At 39.2% G+C, this 24,312-nt stretch overlaps 1 protein-coding gene across 12 annotated transcripts in view; it reads right to left on the bottom strand.

Moving 5' to 3' along the window:
• Window positions 1-5,902: 5,902 nt before the first annotated feature.
• LOC5573987 overlaps window positions 5,903-24,312 on the bottom strand; it is a 145,243-nt gene continuing 126,833 nt past the window's right edge. For all 12 annotated transcript variants that reach the window (XM_021842268.1, XM_021842269.1, XM_021842270.1 and 9 more), the window contains 5 exons: window positions 7,785-7,941; window positions 7,549-7,715; window positions 7,331-7,487; window positions 7,106-7,272; window positions 5,903-7,043 (listed from right to left, as the gene is read on the bottom strand). In XM_021842268.1, coding sequence (XP_021697960.1) covers window positions 6,673-7,043; window positions 7,106-7,272; window positions 7,331-7,487; window positions 7,549-7,715; window positions 7,785-7,941 — 1,019 coding nt within the window. In that variant the 3' untranslated portion in view covers window positions 5,903-6,672. The remainder of the gene's footprint in view (window positions 7,044-7,105; window positions 7,273-7,330; window positions 7,488-7,548; window positions 7,716-7,784; window positions 7,942-24,312) is intronic.

The following is a 24,312-nucleotide window of genomic DNA, read 5'->3' as shown; positions in this document are numbered from 1 at the left end:
AAATTTATACACTCGCATTGTATGCTATTATTCATCACATAATATATGCACGTATATCGCCTCAACTTTTGTACGTAGAAGGTCTTTTCGCAACATATTATAAGTTAAATTTCAATCATATTATAACTTTAATTCGCCTGGCATAAGTGCCATAATACAGCTAGAATATCATATATCAGCCCTATAAGTCCAAAAAGGCGAATAAGCGGACTAGTGGTTACTTTTGAATGCAAAGTCAGCGTCGTTAATGCACAGCTCTAATTCGGGCTCAACTCAGTCCTTTTTCAGTCAAAGTTTCTCGGTTGACCCACCACCTCCACTTATGCCAGTGTCATCGAAAATATTATAAACTTCATTTTCAAATTTTCTATAACGCTTCTCCACATCTCGATATCAAAGGGACCATCGAGATAGGGAGAGATCAAGCCAAAGAACAAATTTTTAATGGGTGCTAGATTAAAAATCACTCCGTTACTAGGAAAATAACAAACAATCATTCCGTGTTCAAAATTTGTTTTTAAGTCAAAAAATAATAATAAATAAATGGTCTAGTAACCTTTGATATTCATCATATCGACATACGGAGAGAAAATTGAGAAAGAAAAATAAACAGGGACATATTGAGGTATGTAGCTATCGAGATAAGGAGGATATCGGGATATGGAGAGAGAAGTTGTATGCAGCATAAAGGGACCTAAAAAAGTATCGACATAGGGATAGATATCGAGATATAGAACATCGATATGCCATCGAGAGTTGACTGTCTAAAAGCATTAAAAAGTCATGAGATAAAGTAGGTGACAATACAAGCTGATCAACTTGCACCAAATGTGTTATATTATCAATATATTATATTATCAGGTCACGCCGAGTTTTTCATTTGTTCCAGGATTTTTCACGAAGATTATTTTAAAAACTCATGTACTCTTAGGAATTACTCCAAAAATTCCTGTTCACGGATACGAGAACGTTTTTTTTCTGTGTAATTATTTCAGTTATTGTTCCGATCATTCACACATACATTTCTTCAGGGATTCTATTCGAATTTTTTCAAGGAATTTCTTCAAAAAGTCTTGTGGGACGTTATTCAGAGATTCGAATATTTTTAGATAACTTAGTAAATAATTAAGAAAATCCAAGAATAAGAAGAATAAAAATTCAAGAGTTCTTTCAGGGATCATTGAAGGAATTATACTCAGATATCCACATATTTCATCGAAGATTGCTCTTGAGTTTTCTTTAAAAATTTCTCGCGATTTTTTTTTCTAATTTTTTTTGACATACTTTTTTTGAGACATCTTTTGATGAATGATAGAAAATATTCTTTCTCCTTAGGATTTTTTTAAAACATTTTGGAGGAATTCCTAAAAGAGTTTTGAATTGCTAAAGATACCCTAAATGGGAATGTTGCTGAAAGCCATAGGAACATCAGTGGAAAAATCAATATATAAATGTGGGGCAAAAGGGTTATCCCCCTACCTCAAAATAAAGAAAAACTTTTTACTGTGTTTTCATTACTTCCGTTATGATTAGTTTTTAGTTTGAAGAGATCGTTCGCGCCGTGCGTCATTTTTTACGCTGCAAAAAGTTAACAAATAAATCGATTTGAAGAGATTTCGGGCTTTATTTTACTTACTCCGACCAAGACTTTTTACATAAATTTCTGGAGAATGGTCTCTAAGGGGGTTATTTCCAGCCCTGATTTCCCCGAGATACCATCTATGAAAATACAAATCGACCTTTAGATAATATTTTTGGGTACGTCGTTGTTTTCTAAAAATCTGAATCCCATTTTAAGGGAATATCTTATTTTTTCTTAAATTCGAAAGAGCAGGAGTTTTCAGCTTTTTTGGATCGCGGAGCACTTTTTGAAATTCAATTGTTTCGCGGAGCACCTGTTTTTCATTACCACTTCGTTTGAAATCCTGTTTTTTTTAGTTGACCCTATGATTTCTATGAAAACATTGAAGTTAGGTTTATATTGGTCAATCTCTAAAAATATCTAATTTTATTCTAACTTTTTTACTCTAGTCTAAAAAGATTTGTTTCAGTTTATTAAGCAAACTATTTTATTACAGACTTAAACTGTGACAATTAGGCATCTAAATGAAATTATATTCAAGATTTCGTCAAAAACTTCAAAGTTCATGACATGAAAATGTCAGATTTTTGTTTTGATTAGGACTGCGACACTGTTTCTTATCCGAACAGCTGAGTAATTTTCTGCAGCAAAATATTTCTTTCTAAAGCCTTCATTAATGTGTTTCAATGGGATAACCACAAGCGCAATGCTCACGAAAATATTCGTAATATTGATAAAACTCGTAAAATGTTCCTAATGTTGTATCATGTCAAAATTTCACCTTAACGCTTGAAAATAGGCAATTTTATTGGGAAATACGGCATTATTTGTAGTAATTTGTTAGTTTTGTCAAATTCAACATGCCTATAAAAAATATGACAACTGAATCGTCTTCAGCGATGCCGGTTTGAGTAAAACAGCATTTTACTCGCTCAAATTATTTGCAGAACTCATATGAAGTATGAATTTTGGAATTTTGAATGTATCAATAATTAAAGAAAACATTGTTTCGAAAAACAGAAAAAATATGCATGAAGAAAACTCATTATTTTTGTAAAATCTTTTAACTTTTCTAAGCTCATTAATATAGAAAAAGAAGCATACATTGAAAAGAGTTGTGTTTGATCTATCGACCTTGACGCTTGCTCCTGCGGGGGCGGGTGATGAGGGCAGGATCAAACATAAGTAGATGAAAAAACCGAATTTAGTACTATACCCAAAGGTATATGGAAGTTCGATAATGTCGACATTTTGGCACTGTATAAATTGTATTTTGTCATCCACCATAAGGTAATATACTTCATAAGATGAAGTTTAATTAAAACTACCTCCAAGTTTTCAGGAGTAAAAATCTAGTGAACAAAACAGTGGTCTTAAGTGTAAATCAAATCGTTTGTTCGCAACCAACAAGTTACTCAACGATAAAATTAACAATAAAATCGATTGTTCTGATCTCGAAATTTGTACTCATGAAAATTTTTACTATGGCTTGGTTTGATATAAATAAAAGTATTTTTCAAATAAAAAGTTGAGATATTTTAAGGCATTGGTACAACTTTTTGAAACGGTCGTGGAGCACTTGCCAAGCCTTCGCGGAGCACCAAGTGCTCGGGAAAAAATTTTTTTTTTTCCAAAAAATTCGGGATTTTGCCACTAGGCGGCGCTAGTGTGCATGAAACCTTTGTTTCGTTAATATCTCAGGAACCTGATCACTTAGAAAGATGGCGTCTTCGGCAAAGTTGTTCGGTAACTCAAGGACTATCATTATTCGAGCTAGTTGATTCAAAATTTTACCACCAGGCGGCGAAAGTGAGCATAAAACCTTTGTTTCGTTAATATCTCAGGAACCTGATCACTTAGAAAGATGGCGTCTTGGGCAGAGTTGTTCAGTAGTTCAAATTCTTTCTTTGTTTAATTCAAGGAGATTTTGTAAAATAATGATAGTCCCTGAGCTTCTAAACAACTTCGCCGAAGGTGCCTCTCTAAAAAGTCAAGATCATGCAGTATCCGCAATACAAAAATTTCATGCTCACTGGATGGCAAAATATCCTATTTCTTGGTTCAAATAATGATAGCCCTTGAGCTACTGAACTACTTTGCCGAAGACACTATATTTCTAAGTGGTCAGGCTGCTGAGATATCGGCAAACAAAAGTTTCATACTTAGTGACAACATTTTCTAAATGGTTAGAATCCTGAAATATCTGGAAAACAAAAGTAAAACTTCCATGCCCTCTAGGGCCACCTAGCGATCAAATTCCGAATTGAATGAGGTGCCATCAGATAGCGCTTCACCTTCAGAACAACTTTACTGAAGACCCCAAGTTTCTATATTGTCTGGATTTTGAGATATACCGATTTCAAATTGTGGTTTACTCGAACCGTATATAGTGCGTTCATTATTGCGCGACTTTCATGTACATTTGTTAATTATACTGCATTATAAAGGGGCCATTCTGTACATAAAAACTGTTCAGTGTTGTTCTTAAGAAGATTCTTGAGAAATAAATTTTGGTTTGGTGTCGAAAGATATCGTTGGTGCAAAATGATAGCATATTAATCACAACTGTTGTACAAAGTACAACAGCGCGGCAGCCCGAAAGTCAAATCTGTTAGGATTTAATGCATCTCTAATAAAACCGTCATAAATATCATCTAAGATAAGAAATAATTGAAATTACCATCACCATGAAACAAACCATCTTCTTCTGCTTCTTGGCATTACGTCTTTACTGGGAAATAGCCTGCTTCTCAGCTTAGGGATGGTACACAACTTAATGCGAAGTTTCTGGTAGCAACAATGTTCTACAAAATTGTGTAAACAGTCAAAATGAATCATTCTCTAGAAGACACTAGGTTTCTAAAGATCAAGGAATAGCAGTTACAATCATTTAAGTGCAAAAATCAGTCATTTTTGGGGTCCGTGTATTTATTCGGGGGATTCATAATACATCATTAGTAGTTGTAAATGTCGATAGTGTCATTAGTATCCATGAGTATCCCTTTTACTTAGAGGAAGTTTCATCAATGGCTCTTATTACCCTGTAGTACTTAGTTATATGATGGGTAGAGGGCTATGTGGCTCCATACTTATTCTTTTTCTTCTTTTTGACACATTCTTCATAATTACGCACAACCAATAGGTTCCAAATACATTTTTGAAGTTGCGAACTAACATTTACCGTCAATATATGCGCTATAATTTTAGAAAATTTTCGTCCGGAGACACCATTCCGAAAAAATCACGTTTGCGCTGGGTGGGTGATGTTCCCTTTTGGATCTAATTTCTCATGTAGAAGTTTATTGAATCTATTTTAATTTTTACCACAAGTTGGCATTTAATTTACTCACAGATTCATGCTAGTATAATACCCTTGAATGATCGTTATTCATGTTAAATAAATTGGCGTGAAAGTATCACAATTGTGTGAATCATTTTTAATGTGATTGTTTTCATATTATTGTCCAGTTGCAACTGGTGGTGGACTGGGCGGTAAGCAAGAAGTTGAAACCACGTGCTTTTACGAACTGTCACTGTACTGTAGCAATTTGCTCCCTAGGTGACACCACGGTAGAATTTACACAGGAATTTTGAATAAATTTGTTCCTGCTTAAACGTCTGTCTGTGGTCCCACCATTACCATATCTAACGATATTTTACTCCCACCAACGGGTCCAACAAAAAATCGAAGTCACGGGTCTTGAGGGTTGGTATACAAATTATGGAACAACCCACTCCCCTTTCTTGACACATTTTTTTATTGGTACTCCGGGGAATCTATAAGGCTGCCAATGGCAGCCTGCCATGCTTTCCAAAACCACCCCCCCTCTTTGGAATATGACATAATTTGTGCATGGCCCCTAAAAGGATCGAAAAGATATCAAAAAGTATGAAAAGTATCACTGAAGAGTACTGTTTTGGTCACACCGTGAAGTACTAGTTGATTGCTTTAGGTAGAGTACCACTAATGCACGGCTGTTAAGCCCCAGTTTTTATCAAAAAAAATGCCAGTCATCAGTATGAAATAAAAACCCAGGGAATGAAACGTTTATCAACGGCAGCTATATTCTTCGTTTAAACTGAACTTACTTTTAATTGTTTTTTGATTATGAAGGAAACAAAATGTATGAAATAATGTAATGATGCTTGCATGACTTAGCCAGAACGTACAAATCACATACAATCTAGGAATAAAGGAAAACCTTACACAGCAGAGAGAACACGTTTCTGCCACTTAAGCACTCTTTCACTGTCAGAACAAATAATAATAACTTAACGATCGCTGCCATCCTGAGGAGCTCCTCAAGACTTCATATTTACACGGTTCCAAATACGGATGGAGGATTTGGTTTTTGCTGGCCTTACCAGCTGACGACTGTTGGTAACGCAAACAGGATTGATGCGTGAAATATCGAGAAAGGAGTAAAAACGGGAAGAGTGAGAGTCTAAATGAAGTGGTTGGGAGTTGCTGTCTATTTCCGGTTGTCGCTCGTCTATTGAGTTTATTTGTTTCGATTTGATCGTTTAGTAAAAGTTACGATACGGCCCTAACTAGTTCGCGCGCGGTACGATTGATGGTTGTTTTCTTCTCCTAAGCGATTTCCATGTGTTGCAGGACGACTTAATATTAACGTTTTGCATCTTTCGTTTTACATCAGTACAGTATGTCTACTAAAAATGCATGGTTTCAATTTTTACAAGTTTCTGTTTTTGTGGCGTCTTATTATCATTTTTAAATTTTTTTTTGTTTAACTATCTACATTGTGAGAGTTTCTACTACAGTTATTCTGTTCCAGCTATTAACAAAAAGTGAGTTTTCAGTGCTCTCGATTGAACGATTCTTGTTTGGACGATTGAGTGCATAAAACATGTGATTTTTACTAATGAAATTGATTTGCCAAACTGTTAAAAATATTTAAGAAATATTTTATTTTCTGTTTTATACAAATTATACAATAACAAATTACTCAAAATTTATCTTGCGACTAAACTAGCCTATGAATTAAAAAAATGTCTTGCGACAGTTCCATCTGTCAAAGAGCTGTTTGTGGAGTTTAAAAATAACAAAAGAAGGTTTAAGTTGCACTGCTCTAGTTCTGTTTCGGATGCTGAACCGGTGGAGGTGGCGTTGGTTTGAAGCACTGCAACAGGAATGCAGTGTAGACGATGAATCCCAGCGCAGTGGCGATGCATCCGTACATTAGAATGTTGAGCTCCGGTTGGCGGAAGCGATTCTTCCGCAGCCACTCCAGAACGTCCTGCTCATTGTACAGGTCACCACGGTAAATGCTAGGGAACCGCTTGCGGAAGTAGACGATGGCTGGCAGTTTGGTGACTCCCCACTTGCGGGCGTATCGTGGATCTCCCATTTTGACCATGGGAATGTCCAAGTTGTCCGTTTCACTATCGATCAGCTCGAGCTTTTCGAGGACGGCGTTGCTCTCGGCGTGGTCTTCTTCGACTGCAGGATTAAGGAGAGCATTAGTGCTGCTACGGTATTCAAGTGGATGCATAGATACTTACAGAAGTAGACGGCCAGAAACTCGTTCTCGTCCAACAGTTTGTTCAACATCTTCCTGTTAACCTCCTCAATTTCGTTCTTGATTTCGAAAACATCCTGGGATGTCAGCCAGTTCATGACGCGCTGATGGTCGTGCATATCTCCGTCGTACAGCATTGGGATTTGTTTCCTAAAAATCAAACAATTTTCAAGGTTCTGTTCCGATTTTTTCTACCGGTTTGTCTTACCTGTAGTAAACCAGGGATGGGATGTTGGTTATTCCGTATTTGTGAGCAGCGTTCAAACTGGCAATCTTGACAAAGTCGATACCGTACAAGTCGACTTCACTGTCGATCATCTCTAGCTCTTCCAGAATGTCTTCACACTCTTGACAGTCCTCGTCATCTATATCCCAAAAACAAAGAATTATTCACGAGTTTCCCAGTAATCAAGAAAATCAACTCACAGTAGAATACGCAAAGCAGCGGAGATTGCTCCATCAATCTATCCAACATGCGTTCGTTAACTTCTTCGATTTCGTCAGCCAGTTCACGGTTATCGTCGTCGATAAGCCATTCCAGTACCGACTGTTCACTTTGAAGATCTCCTTCGTAGAGCAACGGGTTTCCGTTTCTGCAGGAAAAAAGAAATAAAATTAATTCATCCGTCCAAAATCCATCAATTAAAAGTTGTCAAACCCACCTGAAGTAGACCAACGCAGGGAAGGTCTTGATGGAGTAGCGTTTCGCCAGTTGTGGATCCTGAATCTTGACCATGTGGATACCGAACACGTCCAGCTCGTCATCGATGACTTCCAGCCCCTCGAGGATCTGATCGCAAATGTTGCAGTTGATCTTGTCTGAAAGTGGGTTTGGCGAAACGAGTTAGGGATGAATAGTGCGTTATTGAATACATATTGCTGAGATGAAAGCATGTGAAACTGCAGGTATGGCCATAACGATTATGCAACAGTGCCATCAATCGAACAACATTGTGGCTGATGCCGCAGCATGCAGAGATGCAATAAACAGGTGCCATTCTAGCGATGGATGACCGGAAACTTCGACGATGTGCAATGAATGGAAGCAAACGTGCGCTTTGTGTGCAATGCATTTAATTTGGATTTGAAGACTTAAGCATAAGTAGAAATTCATATGCTTAGTGTAATAAACTGTTATAATACTGCTATAAAGATCTCTGAAGGATGTCCTGGAGGAATGGCTAGATAGATTATGGAAAAGCTTATTGGAAACTATCCAAAATGTACATTACATCTTTCCAAACAACGTGACAAAGCAAAGAATATTTTTTGTAGGCCTTACGTCTCCACTGGGACAGAGCCTCTTTCTTAGCTTAATGTTTTTAGAGCACTTAGACAGTTATTAACCCTTAAAATCCCGAGACGAACCATAAATTTAAAAGGCCACAATTCGGATAACTCATTCCTTGTTGAGCTACCGTGCGAGACAGTCGATAGTTCTCGTGTGTCCGGGTTCACCCCCGTTTTTCCAAATCTTTGGTATTTCGACGCCTATTGCAAAGTGTTTTTAGTGCAGTGAAGAGCCTCAGTTCGGCTTGGAAGCGGAACACTTTTGGCGAAGCCATTGTGTTGCCGTTTAATCGAGTTTTGCGCAAAAGTATTGAACGTTTTCGCCATTGCGTGGTTATTTTCCGATCACGTGTATCGTAGAAGACAGCTTGCACCTCGTCCCGTGTGCTACCTGAGTGATCATCGTTTGTGGTGTGCATATAGCGTGCACAGCGGTGCGCTCTCCACGCCGACAGTGGTCACCATCGTGTTGGTTGGTGGCAGGCAGTGAGAGACCAACCACACATACACCGTACCAGCGAACCAGGAACCAGACCGTCCTTTTTTGATCACGTGTATCATCGAAGGCAGCTCGCACCCCGTCCCGTGTGCTACCTGTGTGCAGTGCAGAGTTCATCAGTGCGATCATCGTCTGTGGTGTGCGTATAGCGTGGACAGCGGAGATCAACCACACATCTACGCGTCCCAGCGAATGGTCGTACGTTACTTGCTACCTCTCCCCAAGCGTAGACGCCCATCGGTTACAGCATCGACGACGCCAGCGTGGATAGAGTAAAAGATAAGTACCTCTCGTTGTTCTTCTCCTCTTCACGTCTTTTTTGATTAGTTTTTACTGCGTGTGAAAGTTTTCCCTCTTCCCTTTCCCCATTGTATGTGTTTTTTTTTTTTTCAGTTTGATTCAATTTCCATTTCTTCGAATAGTGTTAGTTTGAGTTATTCGTGCGCCCTTTGCGGTGTTAAGCTACCGCAATGGGTGTAGATGATGATGGCGGGGGAACGTCGTATCCCCTCACTGAGTCTTCGAATGTGTTGAACCAACAAAACACAAACACCTCTATGCCCAATCCATGTGTGTCCCCTCAATCTGATGTGTCTCAAATGGTCACCAATATTCTACCATCTCCGACGTCCCCTCGCCTCAAGGCCTACCCGCCCGACTCTGGTGGGCCTTTTGTTGTTTTCTTTCGATCCAAAGGCAAACGGTTGAACACTATTCAGATCAGTAAGGATCTGACTAAGCGATTCTCTTCCGTTGTCGCCATTGACACAGTGGGTTCTGGTAAGCTGCGCGTCACCGTCAGTGACCGTAAACAGGCCAATGAGATTGTGGCCTGTGAGCTCTTTACTCGGGAGTATCAAACTTATCTGCCAAGCCATCGGGTTGAGATTGCGGGAGTGGTCACCGAAGGCAGTATGACCTGCGAAGAATTGATGCAGGGTTGTGGTCGCTTCAAAAACCCTTCTCTCCCATCTGTCCCCATACTGGAATGCAAGCAATTGCATTCCGTATCCCTGGTTGGAGAAAAGAAGATCTATTCACATTCTGAATCCTTCTGTGTGACCTTTTCCGGATCTGCTTTGCCGAATTTTCTTGTAATCGGCAAACTTCGTTTACCTGTGCGGCTGTACGTACCGAAGGTAATGAATTGCACAAATTGCAAGCAGCTGGGCCATACTGCCCAGTATTGCTGCAACAAACCTCGATGTGCTTCTTGCGGGGAGAGACATGTGGATGGTGCATGTAGTATACCGCCAAAATGCGTTTATTGCAACGAAAGTCCACCACATGCCCTCGAAAACTGCCCGACGTACGTACGCCGGCAGCAACATCAGCGACGATCATTAGAGCAGCGCTCTCGGCGTAGTTTTGCCGAGATGTTGAAAAAGGCTGCTCCGTCTGCTGAATCCCAAAATATCTACTCTTCTCTGTCTCTTGATGATCAGGGCTCCGACTCTGAGGTTGGTGAAGGAATTTCCTTCGTTTTCAAGGGTTCATCGAGGAAGCGTGTGAGACTCCAGAGACCCACAAAAAAGCCTCGGAATCTGTCTAGCAGTGATGACCCACCAGCCATGAAAAATACTAAGCCTGTCGCGAAAGTCTCAAAGCTTTCACCTCCTGGATTCAAACTCCAAGAGGAAAGAGACTTTCCGCCACTACCGGGAAAATCTAAAATCCCAAATATTCCAAAATTTCAAACTGCTCAGCCAAAAGAAAGTTCGCATTCGGAGCCCCTAGGGCAACCTCAGGGCGTTCCAATGTTTACGCTTTCTGGCATTGTAGATATCATCCTTAATTTCTTCAATGCTTCTGACCCAGTGAAGAACATTGTCAAAGGATTGCTTCCATGTGTGACTCCTCTTTTGAAGCAACTGGCTTCTAGAATGCCCCTCCTTGCAACGATCATATCTTTTGATGGATAATTTATCCACAGAGGTCGAAGATATGATTTCTGTTCTACACTGGAACTGTCGTAGTATTATGCCTAAATTAGATAGTTTTAAATTTTTAGTTAGTAATTTACAGTGCGATGTTTTTGCGTTATCAGAAACATGGCTAACACCTGATGTGACCCTTCCTTTCCATGATTTTAATATTATTCGCCTGGATCGATCCGACTCATATGGAGGAGTGCTTTTGGGGATCAAAAAGCATCACTCGTTCTACAGAGTCGATCTGCCGCCGATGTCAGGCATTGAAGTCGTTGCATGTCAGGTGACTATCCGAGGCAAAAGCCTCAGTGTCGCCTCCATATATCTTCCTCCGAGATCGGCGATTTCTCGCAGAGATCTCTCTCACATCTGCTCTGTTATGCCTGAACCACGGTTGTTCATTGGGGATTTCAACTCCCACGGAACAGGCTGGGGGGAACTGTATGACGACCACCGATCAACGTTGATATATGACCTCTGCGACGACTTCAATATGACAATTCTCAACACTGGGGAAGTTACACGAGTGGCACCTCCAGCTCAAGATGGAAGTCCTAGGGATAGCCGTTTAGACCTCTCAATATGTTCAAGCTCGTTATCGCTGGATTGTTCATGGAGGGTAATCCAGGATCCCCATGGTAGCGATCACTTGCCGATTGTAGTTTCAATTTCCAATGGAACACAACAGTCTTCATCCATCGATCTCGCCTACGACCTCACAAAGCACATAGACTGGGGAAAGTACGCGGAAACGATCATTGATGGAGAACAAGCGATAGAAGTACTTCCTCCGTTGGAAGAGTATCGCTTTTTATCCGAGTTGATTCTCAACAGCGCTCTTCAAGCCCAACGCCGTCCTGTGCCTGGTCCGTCGGTTCGCAAGAAGCCTCCCAATCCGTGGTGGGATGAAGAGTGTAAGGCACTCTATCGCGAGAAATCCGCCGCGTTTAAAGACTTCCGGAAACGTGGTTCAATTGACAACTATGAGCGCTATTCTTCCCTTGAACGCAAGTTTAAAAGCTTGGTCAAAGCGAAGAAAAGCGGTTATTGGCGTCATTTTGTGGAAGGATTATCACGTGAGACCTCGTTGAGAACGCTTTGGACCGTCGGAAGAAGAATGCGTAATACATCGTCGGTTAATGAAGATCGAGAGAGCTCTCCTCGGTGGATTATCGATTTCGCTAAGAAAGTTTGTCCGGATTCCGTTCCTGTTGATCGCGTGCGACGAGATATTCCGGTGGATAGGGACGCCATGGATAGACCTTTTTCGATGGTTGAATTCTCACTTGCTCTCCTTTCATGTAACAATTCCGCTCCAGGAATGGATCGAATCAAGTTCAATTTGCTTAAGGGCCTACCTGACGTCGCAAAGAGGCGCCTATTGAACTTGTTTAATCACTTTCTGGAGTGTAACATTGTTCCGGATGACTGGAGGCAGGTGAGAGTAATAGCCATCCAAAAACCCGGGAAACCCGCGTCGAACTATAATTCGTACCGCCCAATTGCGATGCTGTCGTGTATTCGCAAGTTGTTAGAGAAGATGATTCTCTTTCGGCTGGATAAATGGGTTGAATCGAATGGCATGCTGTCAGATACACAGTTTGGTTTTCGCAGAGCCAAAGGAACGAACGACTGTCTTGCGCTGCTTTCTTCAGAAATTCAACTTGCCTTTGCCCAAAAGGAACAGATGGGTTCAGTGTTTTTGGATATTAAGGGTGCTTTTGACTCAGTTTGTGTTGATGTCCTTTCAGACAAACTCCACGCAAGTGGCCTTTCATCAGTTTTGAACAATTTTTTGTACAATTTGTTGTCCGAGAAGCATATGAGTTTTACTCATGGCAACTTGTCAGTTTCACGAATTAGCTACATGGGTCTCCCCCAGGGATCATGTCTGAGTCCCCTTCTTTATAATTTTTATGTGAGAGACATTGATGACTGTCTCATGGAAAATTGCTCGTTAAGACAGCTTGCAGACGACTGTGTTGTTTCTGTCACAGGACCAACAGCAGCCGAACTACAAGGACCCTTACAAGATACTCTGGACAATTTGTCTACTTGGGCCTTAAAGCTGGGTATCGAATTCTCTGCGGAGAAAACTGAGATGGTTGTCTTTTCAAAGAAACACAAACCTGCCAAGTTTCCGCTTACACTCATGGGTAAGACAATCACTCATAGCTTGTCTTCTAAATATCTCGGGGTCTGGTTCGACGCCAAATGCACCTGGGGGAAACACATTGTGTATCTGACACAGAAATGCCAAAAACGAATCAACTTCATGCGAACTATAACCGGAACATGGTGGGGAGCCCATCCGGAAGATCTGATCAAGCTGTACCAAACAACCATCTTGTCGGTCTTAGAGTACGGTAGCTTTTGCTTTCAATCCGCGGCGAAAACACATATGCTGAAGATACAGCGGATTCAGTACCGCTGTCTTCGCATCGCGCTAGGTTGCATGAACTCGACTCACACAATGAGTTTAGAGGTACTTGCAGGAGTACAGCCCCTGACAGATCGTTTCGCGGAGTTAACACTCAGGTTCCTCATCCGTTGTGAGGTTCTCAATCCATTGGTTATTGAAAACTACGAAAAGCTACTTGAACATAACCCTCAAACTCGTTTCATGAGTGTGTACTACTGGTACATGACGCTGGAGGTTAGCCCATCTTCGGTTAACACCAATCGTGATAACTTCCTAGAACTCGACTGTTCCTCTGTAGTATTTGATTTGTCCATGAAGCAAGATATCCATGGTATACCAGATCACTTTCGTTCAAAGTTTATCCCTCCCATGTTTGCAAGTAAATTCGGGCATGTCAGCGAGAGCCGACAGTTCTTCACTGATGGGTCAAAAATGGATGATATCACTGGTTTCGGTGTTTACAACGTTTCTCATAGCGCCTCCTTCATGCTTCAAAAACCATGTTCTGTATATGTTGCTGAACTAGCAGCTATACATTACACCTTAGAGTACATCAGTTCTCTCCCACCCGAGCACTTCTTCATTTTTTCCGACAGTTTAAGTTCTCTGGAGGCTGTTCGGTCAATGAAGCCGGTGAAGCACTCAGCGTACTTCCTGAATAGAATACGCCAGGCATTGAGTGCTTTGTCAATTCGCTCTTACACTATTACCCTAGCTTGGGTCCCTTCGCATTGCTCCATTCCTGGCAATGAGAAAGCGGACTCTCTGGCTAAGGTAGGCGCTAAAGAAGGCGATGTTTACGAGCGTCAAATCGCCTTCGAAGAATTTTTTGCATTGGCCCGTCGGGAGACCTTGATCAGCTGGCAACAGAAATGGAGAGACGGAGAAATGGGTAGATGGCTGCATTCCATATTTCCACAGGTGTCGAAAAAGCCATGGTTTAAGGGGTTGGACATGAGCCGTGATTTCATTCGTGTCATGTGTCGGCTTATGTCCAATCACTATTCGTTAAGCGCGCATACCCACCGTATTGGGCTCTCAGAAAGCAATCTCTGTGTTTGCGGCGTGGCTTACCAGGATATCGAACATGTTGTGTGGGGATGCGTTGAGCATCGTGGCGTCAGATCTGAGCTGACTGAAACTCTCCGGATCCGAGGAAAACAGCAGAAACCTGTCAGGGAAGTGTTGGCGGGCCTTGATTTAGAATATATGAATTTAATCCATTTGTTTTTGAAGCGTATCAATATCCGGGTTTGATTGTGTTCGTTCCCTGTCTTTCTTTTTCCCATTCAAATTGTCCTCTTCTCGTCGTGTCTCCCACAAACCGTTTCTGTTTAGTTTCATTACAGATCTGGACATCCTGTCCCTTCAAGCTTCATCAGCTTAGTAGTCTAAGTAGCTTAAGTAATTCCAAAAAATCCTTTCCTTCCCTATTTCAAATGTATCCACTAACCTTAAAACTTCCGCAAACTAACATAGTTTTTAAAATAAGTTCAAATTTCAAAATGTAAATAATGTAAAAAAAGAAAAGATTTCGGCTCTGTTATGCCCTACGGCGCCTGAGCCTGCCAAATAAAAAAAAAAAAAAAAAAAAAAAAAAATTCGGATAACAGTAGATCAATTAATTTAACATAAATTTTGAAGTAAATGTGATTAGTTGGTCTCGCATTCATTGGGTGATACATCCCCCTGACTTCTCCCCCTTTTCTAGGAAAAACGTGGACACGAGAGTTCCAAAATTGGCCTCAAACGGATATCTCTACATCCAAATGAGCTAGAAGGTTGGTATCTTCGGCAATCCTGTTCAGCACGGCTATTTAATGATAAGGAACCTGATTGAGATTTTTTTCCGCTAGGTGGTGCTAGTAAAAAATTTTCTTCAATCTTCTGTATCTCGACATCCTGGAAAAAATGAAGGTTCGTGTCTAACGGTGGAACCTAATTGAGAAATAATTTGATAGACGGCGCTACAGTCATCTCTCCATAACTTAATATTCATAATCTTTATACAGTCGCCTCTCCACATCTCGATATCGAAAGAACCATCGAGATAGGGAGAGATCGAGACAAAGAACATTATTTTAATGAACACTAGATTTAAAATCACTCCGTTACTAGGAAAATAATGAACAAACAAACTTCATTTCGAGTTTCCAAATTGTTCTGAACCATTTGAATCTGGTCTAGTAACCTTTAATAATGTTCATATCAACATATAGAGAGAAAATTGGGAATGAAAAATCAACAGGAACATATCGAGATATGGAGATATGGAGAGCGAAGTCGTATGCAGAATGAAGGGACCAAAGCAAACATCGACATAGAGGGCCGTATGAATAAAATGTAGTAAAATTGAGTTTACTACATTCTCGGTAGTAAACGCTATATGTGGAACACGAGTGGACCATGTTTGTGTCTTTTTCCTTTCTACACCTTTCGAACATACTACAAACAACGCATTGCTATGAATAAAGGTAGCATTTACTACAAAGCTACTGGTAGTTAGCTTCAGAGGTTGCTACACATGCTTTGAGTTTGCGGAATTGAATGGAATAATTTACTTTTGAGTAAAAATCATGGGAAAACGATATGAGTTTTGATATATCGGAAGGTATTTTGAGTTTTGCAAAGGAATTCTGAGGTTACGAAAACTTTCGCTCCGCCAATTCTGAGATTCCGGTAAGATTACCGGCAGTAGCAATTTGTAATATCCGTGTGAATTCTGGCATTACGATAATTATGTCATTTTCTAGGAATTTTAGGATGTCGGTAGGAATTCAGATATTGATAAAGTAATTCTGAATTTTACGTGTAATATCTGACATCTCAGATTTCCTTTTGAATTCCGGAATTTCTGTAGGAACTTTGAGATTCCGATAGGGATGTCGGATTTTTTATGATAATTCTGAAAATTTAAATACCATTCTAGGAATATTGCGGAAATATTAGGAATCTGGTAAAAACTCGAGAATTGGGGTGGGAATGGGATTCCGAATATTAATCTCTTGGAATTCTGTGGGTATCTTTGAGACGGTATTTCTATAAGAATCTATGAGATTGCGGTGGGATTCCTGCGAATTATTGTGTGAATATTTGTAATTCCGAAAATCAATCTTTGTAATTATTGTAAAAACCTTTAAGATTCCGTTGATCTCCAGTTCCGTTGGAATTTCAAAGTAAAGCTTTAATATAAACGTTTTGAATGTCGGTAAATATTTTATAGATTTCAATGGGATTTTTTGTGGAATCGTTAAGAATTTTAATAATTTCAAAGGGAACCCTGGTGCTTTAGGGGAGATCCTCATTGAATTCTAACGACTACCAATGGAATCACTACAATTCTCATAAAAATCTCTACATTCTAAGTTCTAGACATTCCAAGGATACTATCAGAAACCCCACCAAAATAACAAGAATATCACAGAAACACTTAGAAGAAAACACTGTTAAGAAAACACACGGGGAGCATCAAAATTCTACCGCAATTTTACCAGAATCTCAGTACTGGTGCTAGAAAATATGTGGTTCCTAATTTGATAGCTGTAATCTCAAGATCTCTTCATAAATGTTAAGCTAGTATTTAAAAAATCATCGGCGTTGGCGAAGGCCGAAAACCACCCAGAAAATTCTTTGATGTACCATCATCATAAAATCATAGACATAGAGAGAACACCAGACTAATCGCAAAATTACACTACAAATCTTGTTAAATAACAGCACCTTCATGATTTGTTCAAATTGTCGCGTAATCGATTAGATTCCATGCATTTTCTTCATATGCATGATTGTATTAATTTTATGCGTCACTCTGAATAGATTATTCTTTACGTGCAGAATCACTCTGCACTCTGAATGAAAATTTCTTAACGTGCAGCTTCAGTCACTGCTCATGTTCGAAAGTAGTAAGTACTACATGTTCGAAAAGTTTTTTATTCATTCCAAAAGTGTAGTAAACTTTGTGGATTTTGTTTTTGAGTAGATGCTACATGTAGTAAAGTTCAAAGTTTTTTATTCATATCACCCAGAGAGTTGAGTTCAAATAATTTTCATTCTTTTACCGAGATCCGCACAGCCGAGCGGTCAGAAAATGAATTTTACTTATATGTCAGAAAGAAAAAATCATTTATTTTCAAACAGCACCTTTGAGTGCCGCTGACATCAAGCTTCCCTTTTACTGAGATGCCAGCACACGACCTTTGACCAAGATTAGCACAGCTGAGATCGGCATTCTGAATTGAGTGTGTATATGATTATAGCGTATAACTGTACCTTTTCATGGTTAGAATACATAGACTTTCTTCGTCTTCTGTCTGGAATAAGTATAGACTATTCGGAAATTTTGCCAGATTTTGTTATTATTGTTATTCATTTACGTGTTAACCAACGTCGCCTTGCTATTAGGTTTTCATTGAATAACTTTTTTCACATGGGGATTTTTTTTTATTTCGTACGGGTTTGGGCCGAAAGGTCTCAGATTTTCATGAAACTTTTTCCACAGGCAGGGCTTATCAATATATGAATAAAAAAAAATTGAGAAAAATTCAGGGTCGCCTATTTTTCCGAAAAACTCAGTTGGAAATTTTTGCTTTCCCCTGACACTACTTACTTTGAAAAATCATAACTCAAGAACGAAGCATCATAGAAACAAAGTTTTTTTTATGAAAATGAAAGCAAATTTTCTCAGGAATAAAAAAAATCTTCTTCTTCTTCTTTCTGGCGTTACGTCCCCACTGGGACAGAGCCTGCTTTTCAGCTTAGTGTTCTTATGAGCACTTCCACAGTTATTAACTGAGAGCTTACTATGCCGATGACCATTTTTGCATGCGTATATCGTGTGGCAGGTACGAAGATACTCTATGCCCTGGGAAGTCGAGAAAATTTCCAACCCGAAAAGATCCTCGACCGGTGGGATTCGAACCCACGACTCTCAGCTTGGTCTTGCTGAATAGCTGCGCGTTTACCGCTACGGCTATTTGGGCCCCAATATAATAAAAAAAATATGAACTGGAAAAAGTTTTCCACCGTTGAGAAAATTCGTAAAGAAAAACCGGAAAACTATGCTCCAACTCGTGGAAAATTTTCAAAAAACTATTTTTGAGAAGATAATTTTATAAGCTTTAATCGCTGAAATTTTTAAATTGGTATTTTGTTTTCTGTTTCTACGATGCTTCGTTCTTGAGTTATGATTTTTCAAAGTAATTAGTGTCAGAGGAAAACAAAAAAATTCCAACAGAGTTTTCCGGGAAAATAAGCGACCCTGAATTTTTCTCATTTTTTTTTCATTCATATATTCATGCGTACAATATCGCGGTACCGGTATACCGGTCCCGTTTCTTATATTATTAACCATAAACGATACGTTTGTTGCTTTTCGACGAATTCCTTCAAAATAACAAAACCTTACTTTCTGTGATATCCGCTCATAGAAATATAGAAGTATCTACAATTATCCTATCTGGCCGTACAACCTATCCCATGCAATTCAATTTAATCGATTAAATATGCCACAAAGAATTAGTCAGCATTCGCCTGTTGAAGAATGCATGAATCTTTAAAAAGAGCCAGATATAAGTCCCAAATGTCTGTCTAAGATAACGAACTAGAAGGTGGGCTTTGATACTTCAGCAAATGATTTTCCTACCCCCTACTCTTTAGATTCCTCTTACTATGACCGATCCAATATCAACACATGTATATTCAATTTTAAATGAGTTTACATACAGTTATTTCGTTTGTTCCAGCAAATATATCTTTTTTTCTCTTTTTCTACCATATCAATTTCGGTTTATAGTGAATATATTTTTAAGTGTTGATTTTTTAATGAATACTTTTTATGAAACACTTTCAGAACGTTTAATTTTGCACATTTTTGCTGAAAGTACCAACTTAATTTAAATCTCAATTATTTTTAAAGTTATGGACGATTTTCGTTTAAAAACATATTAATTTCAAAATTTTGTCAATCTTTTCAAACAAAAACTGTCCTCACAGTTTTTCCGCCATAAATAGAGAAAAATATTATTTTCCTAACGGCGAAAAAATATTGAGAATCCATTTGCGCCTTTCAGAGATATCGACATTTGAAAACAACATTTTTTTGGAAGAAAATCTCTGAGCTCTGTAACCATGAGAGATAGAACAGTAGTTTCTTCGGCAAATAAGTAGTTTTTTCTTTGCGCAATAAAAAGTTCTAAAAGTGCTCGGAATAAAGTTTTTGCGAGAAATTATCGTAAAAATTATCGGCGTACAAAATTCTGTCACGCATCCTGTTTAACAGACTGAGACCGCTCGAGGAGTCTTTCGTCGGCGAATACCAAGCTGGTTTTCGTGAGGGCCGTTCGACAACGGACCAGATGTTTAGCTTGCGAATGATCCTAGACAAATTCCGGGAGTATGACTTGCAGACTCACCATCTGTTTATTGATTTCAAGGCGGCGTACGACTCAGTGAAAAGAAATGAGCTTTGGCAGATAATGTCTGAAAATGGTTTTCCGGCGAAACTAATTAGGCTGATACGTGCTACGCTGGATGGTTCGAAATCAAGTGTTCGGATCGCAGACGAGGTGTCAACCTCGTTCGTGACATTAGACGGATTGAAGCAGGGAGACGCACTTTCGAATTTACTGTTCAACTTTGCACTTGAGGGTGCTATTAGGCGATCTGGCGTGCAAAGAAATGGCACTATTATCACAAGGTCGCACATGCTCCTTGGTTTTGCGGATGATATAGACCTGATTGGAATCGATCGCAGGTCAGTGGAAGAGGCCTTCGTGCCTCTGAAGAGGGAGACAGCGAGGATAGGCCTGACCATCAATTCTACCAAGACGAAGTACATGGTTGCAGGTAGAGATAGAGTCAGGCATGGTGGTGTAAGTGCTGAGGTAGTGTGTTATGGGGATGTGTTTGAAGTTGTTGAAGAATTTGTTTACCTTGGAACACTTGTGACATGTGACAACGACGTTTCCCGCGAAGTGAAAAGACGTGTTGCGGTTGTGAATAGGGCCTTTTACGGACTACGTAACCAGCTTAGGTCTCGCAGCTTGCAAACCGAAACAAAATTCGCCCTGTATAAAACATTGATTCTTCCGGTGGCTCTCTACGGGCACGAAGCGTGGACGTTGAAAGAGTCAGACCGGAAAGCTCTCGGTGTTTTCGAGCGTAAAGTGCTGCGGACAATACTCGGTGGGAAACTCGAAAATGGTGTGTGGCGCAGACGCATGAATCACGAGTTGTATCAAGTGTACAAAGATGCGAATATTATCAATCGTGTGAAATACGGCAGACTTCAGTGGGCTGGTCACTTAGTGCGAATGTCGGAAGAAAGAATTGCGAAAATAATATTCAGCAGGGAACCAGGTAGAGGTCGGCGGCTTCGGGGAAGACCACGAATACGCTGGCTGTACGCAGTGGAAGAGGACCTGGCGACCCTAAACGTTCGGGGCTACTGGAGAAGTTTCGCCCAAGACCGACGAAGATGGAGCTCTACAATACGCCCGGCAATTGCGTGATGCTACGCTATAGCCATCAAGGTATCAAGGTAGGTATCGTATAAAAAGTTACCAAGAACAAACTGATTTTCAGTACCTCCCTAACTTTATAGTTCAATAAAATCATAACTCGCGAATAATAAGAGATATAAATTTGGGTTCTTGGGCAAAGTTGCTCCAAATCAGTTGTTCTAAAACATTGTTGAACATTGTATAGGCTTAAATGCGTCAGTAAAAAAAGTTTATATGCTGATCTCGTAGAATATGTGGGCCACCTTAATTTCACATCACTGAAAAAAAATGTCTGGAAAATATGGAGAAACTTTGCCGAAGACACCATGTATCTAAAATTGACGGCTTATTCGCAATCATTTTTGTCTTCCTAGATTTGGCTTTGGGACCAATGTGCAGTGTGATTTCTGGGATTTCAGAATTGATCCTGGAATTCCAGTGCAGCTCCTAGCATTCCAGTGCAGATCCAGGGATTCCAGTGTAGATTCTGGTATTTCATTGTGGATCGTGTACTTCTAGTGTGGATCCTGAGATTGTAGTGTGGATCGTAGAATTTCAGTATGGATCCTGGGATTGTTGTGTGGATCACAGAATTTCAGTGTCGATCCTAGGATTTCAGTGTAGACTTTGAGATTCCAGTGTGGATCCTACGTCTCCAATCTGGATCTCGTTATTTCAGTGTCTATCCTTTGACTCCAATTTGAATCCTAGGATTGTAATATAAATCGTAGCATTTTAGTGTGGATCCTGGTATTTTGGTGCGGATATTGGGATTGTAGCACAGAACAGATAGAAAAGATGACAGCAAAAACAGCTGCCAAAATAAACGCGAACACTAGCGCACCTGGTGGCGGCGGGCAAGCTTTTTACACTGTCAATTTTCCTTAAATTGTACAGAATTAGACAAGAAAACTCGTCTAAATCTTTTTTGAGATTTCTACTCCAAGGTTGTTGCGAAACAAAGGTAATCTTCAGAGTGAGTGGAATATTTTCATTTAACTTAAAGGTAACGAAAAATGGTTTTGCACTTCCTCCCTGTTCTAGTAATCATATTATTTTTTATTTCCTCTACCGTTTTGATTCATATTACGGACACTTAAGGCCTCAGTGAAGTATAACCCAGCTTGGACCATACAAAATAAATCATTCTGTATGATTTTTTAGCGTTATCGAGCGTCGGAAGCCCTTAACTTGCGGATGGTGGGTAATGAATACGCGTCCGCCACTTGAATAATTTTAAATAAATCAAAACGTGTGGCCTTTTCATGATTCTTATTCCGGACGCTCCCTCACTTTTGCCTCATATTCCGGACGCTTTGATTCGAATTACGGACAGCTCATGATAATCATTAATGGAATAGTCAAATCATCAATTGAAATCGTTCAACCACTTAAGAGACGTCTAAGGTAGTTGTGCATTATAAATTTGCAATGATATTTATGGAAAAAACCTAATAAAACGAGCCTCGAAAATGAGAACTTTTGGACGGCGAAAATTGAAACATTTCGTGTGAAATGTTTCCCATACAAACGAGAGTGTCCGGAATTTGAAGCTGTCCGTAATATGAATCAAAACGGTATGTTGAACCCACGCGTTTTGTGTTCAAAGTTATTCGAAATCATCTATCCTTTATTTCTAGTGACTTCAACGACCGGAGTGTAACTAATGATAGCTAATGACCGGAAATTGCATGTACAGTACTGGGCAGAATTAAGTACGCATTTGCCGTTTTTCGCTGGCTGCAGTGAAACCTCGTAATTTATTCTGTGCAGTACTGTATGTAAGATAATAATAACATGCAAATATCGTACAATTTTCCAGACATGGAATTTATTTTTCTTAAACACAAATATTATTTTTTTTTTTTAATTAAGTAGTTGATGAATTTTGATGGACTCAACTTATGTAGTAATTTAAAAGGGGCAGCCCTTACTCTACAGATTTATGAATCAATAAATAAATAAATAATTTGCCATTTACGATCCTAAAAAAAAAGTGTAAAGAGTGATTCATTTCCTAAATCATTACGGATTTTCTTTTTTTGTGATAAAGAGACGAAGAACAGGATAAACAAGAGTAAAGAAAAATTTCTTAAAACTTACATTTTTAGTATTACAGTAGAATATCCACATCTCGATATATCTCCCTATGTCGATGATTTTTTCGGTCCCTTCATTCTGCATACATTTTCACTCTCCATATCTCGATATTTCCCTATGTTTATGAGATTTTCATTCCCGATTTTCTATCCGTATGTGAATATACCAATAATCGTAGGTTAATAAACTTCAATTATATGTCATGTAATCCAGCAGGATTCTGTGTACTTACATGTCATATAGCACATTTTTACATGATTTGAGACTTAAATTTACATGACGATATGTTTACAACGCATAAATGAAGTTTACATGACGTGTAAGCCTCATTATTTTTAACTGTGTAGTATTCATTAAAAAATTGTTCCACATCTCGATCTCTCCCTATCTCGATGGTCCCTTCGATATCAAATGTGGAGATTAGGCTGTAAAAATAAATGGTTGGTGGCCTAAGTAATCTCTCGAGGTGTTTGTAATTCAAAAGTTTTATAGATGCTTTTTCTGAGATTTAGAGAGAAATTTTCAACAAAAAGCTTCTGTATTAATCTTCTTTTTCTTTCTGGCGTTACGTCCCCACTGGGACAGAGCCTGCTTCTCAGCTTAGTGTTCTTATGAGCACTTCCACAGTTATTAACTGAGAGCTTACTATGCCAATGACCATTTTTGCATGTGTATATCGTGTGGCAAGTACGAAGATACTCTATGCCCTGGGAAGTCGAGAAAATTTCCAATCCGAAAAGATCCTCGACCAGTGGGATTCGAACCCACGACCCTCAGCTTGGTCATGCTGAATAGCTGCGCTACGCCTACGGCTATATGGGCCCCTTCTGTATTAATCTTTTAATTTATTATTCGTTTTTTTTTTTAACATAAACAGCTATTATACGAATAATATAGTGCATGGTAGATTTATATTAGTAATATATTCACATGCAGGGCGTATAAAAGTGCTGTTTGATTACTTGTGATATTACTCTCTTCGAAAGTTATTTTGCTTCGGACATATTTTGACGTTACATCGGCCTGCTGATTTTTTGAACTCGGTTCATGCTAACCCATAATGATTTCAATTACTTTAGGTGAACAATTATAGTATAAGCGTATAAGGTTGAAAAATTATGATACCATACAAACAATAATTATTCTATAAATAATGAAAAAAAAAAATCAAGGGGAGCTTTTTGAAGTTTGCGACTATAACAATCACAGATCATATTTCAGTAAAAACCTTAATTAATATATTCATTTGTCTCATTTATGTCATCTTCAAAGCTGAAAATTTCGATTTGGCATTTTTCAATTCATTAAGCAATTTAAATTTGATTGAACAATAATTCAGAATTTTTTAAGCTTATTTATTTTAGAAGTCTGGGATAACGTCGGATCAGTTTGGTGTCCACACCGCTCTTATTCGTCGTCTCACGCTCAATAAGTGCGGTTAGAACACTT

Source organism: Aedes aegypti, chromosome 2 (genome assembly GCF_002204515.2).
Source record: "Aedes aegypti strain LVP_AGWG chromosome 2, AaegL5.0 Primary Assembly, whole genome shotgun sequence".
Taxonomy (NCBI): Eukaryota; Metazoa; Arthropoda; class Insecta; order Diptera; family Culicidae; genus Aedes; species Aedes aegypti.
This window is presented reverse-complemented; position numbering and strand designations above follow the sequence as displayed.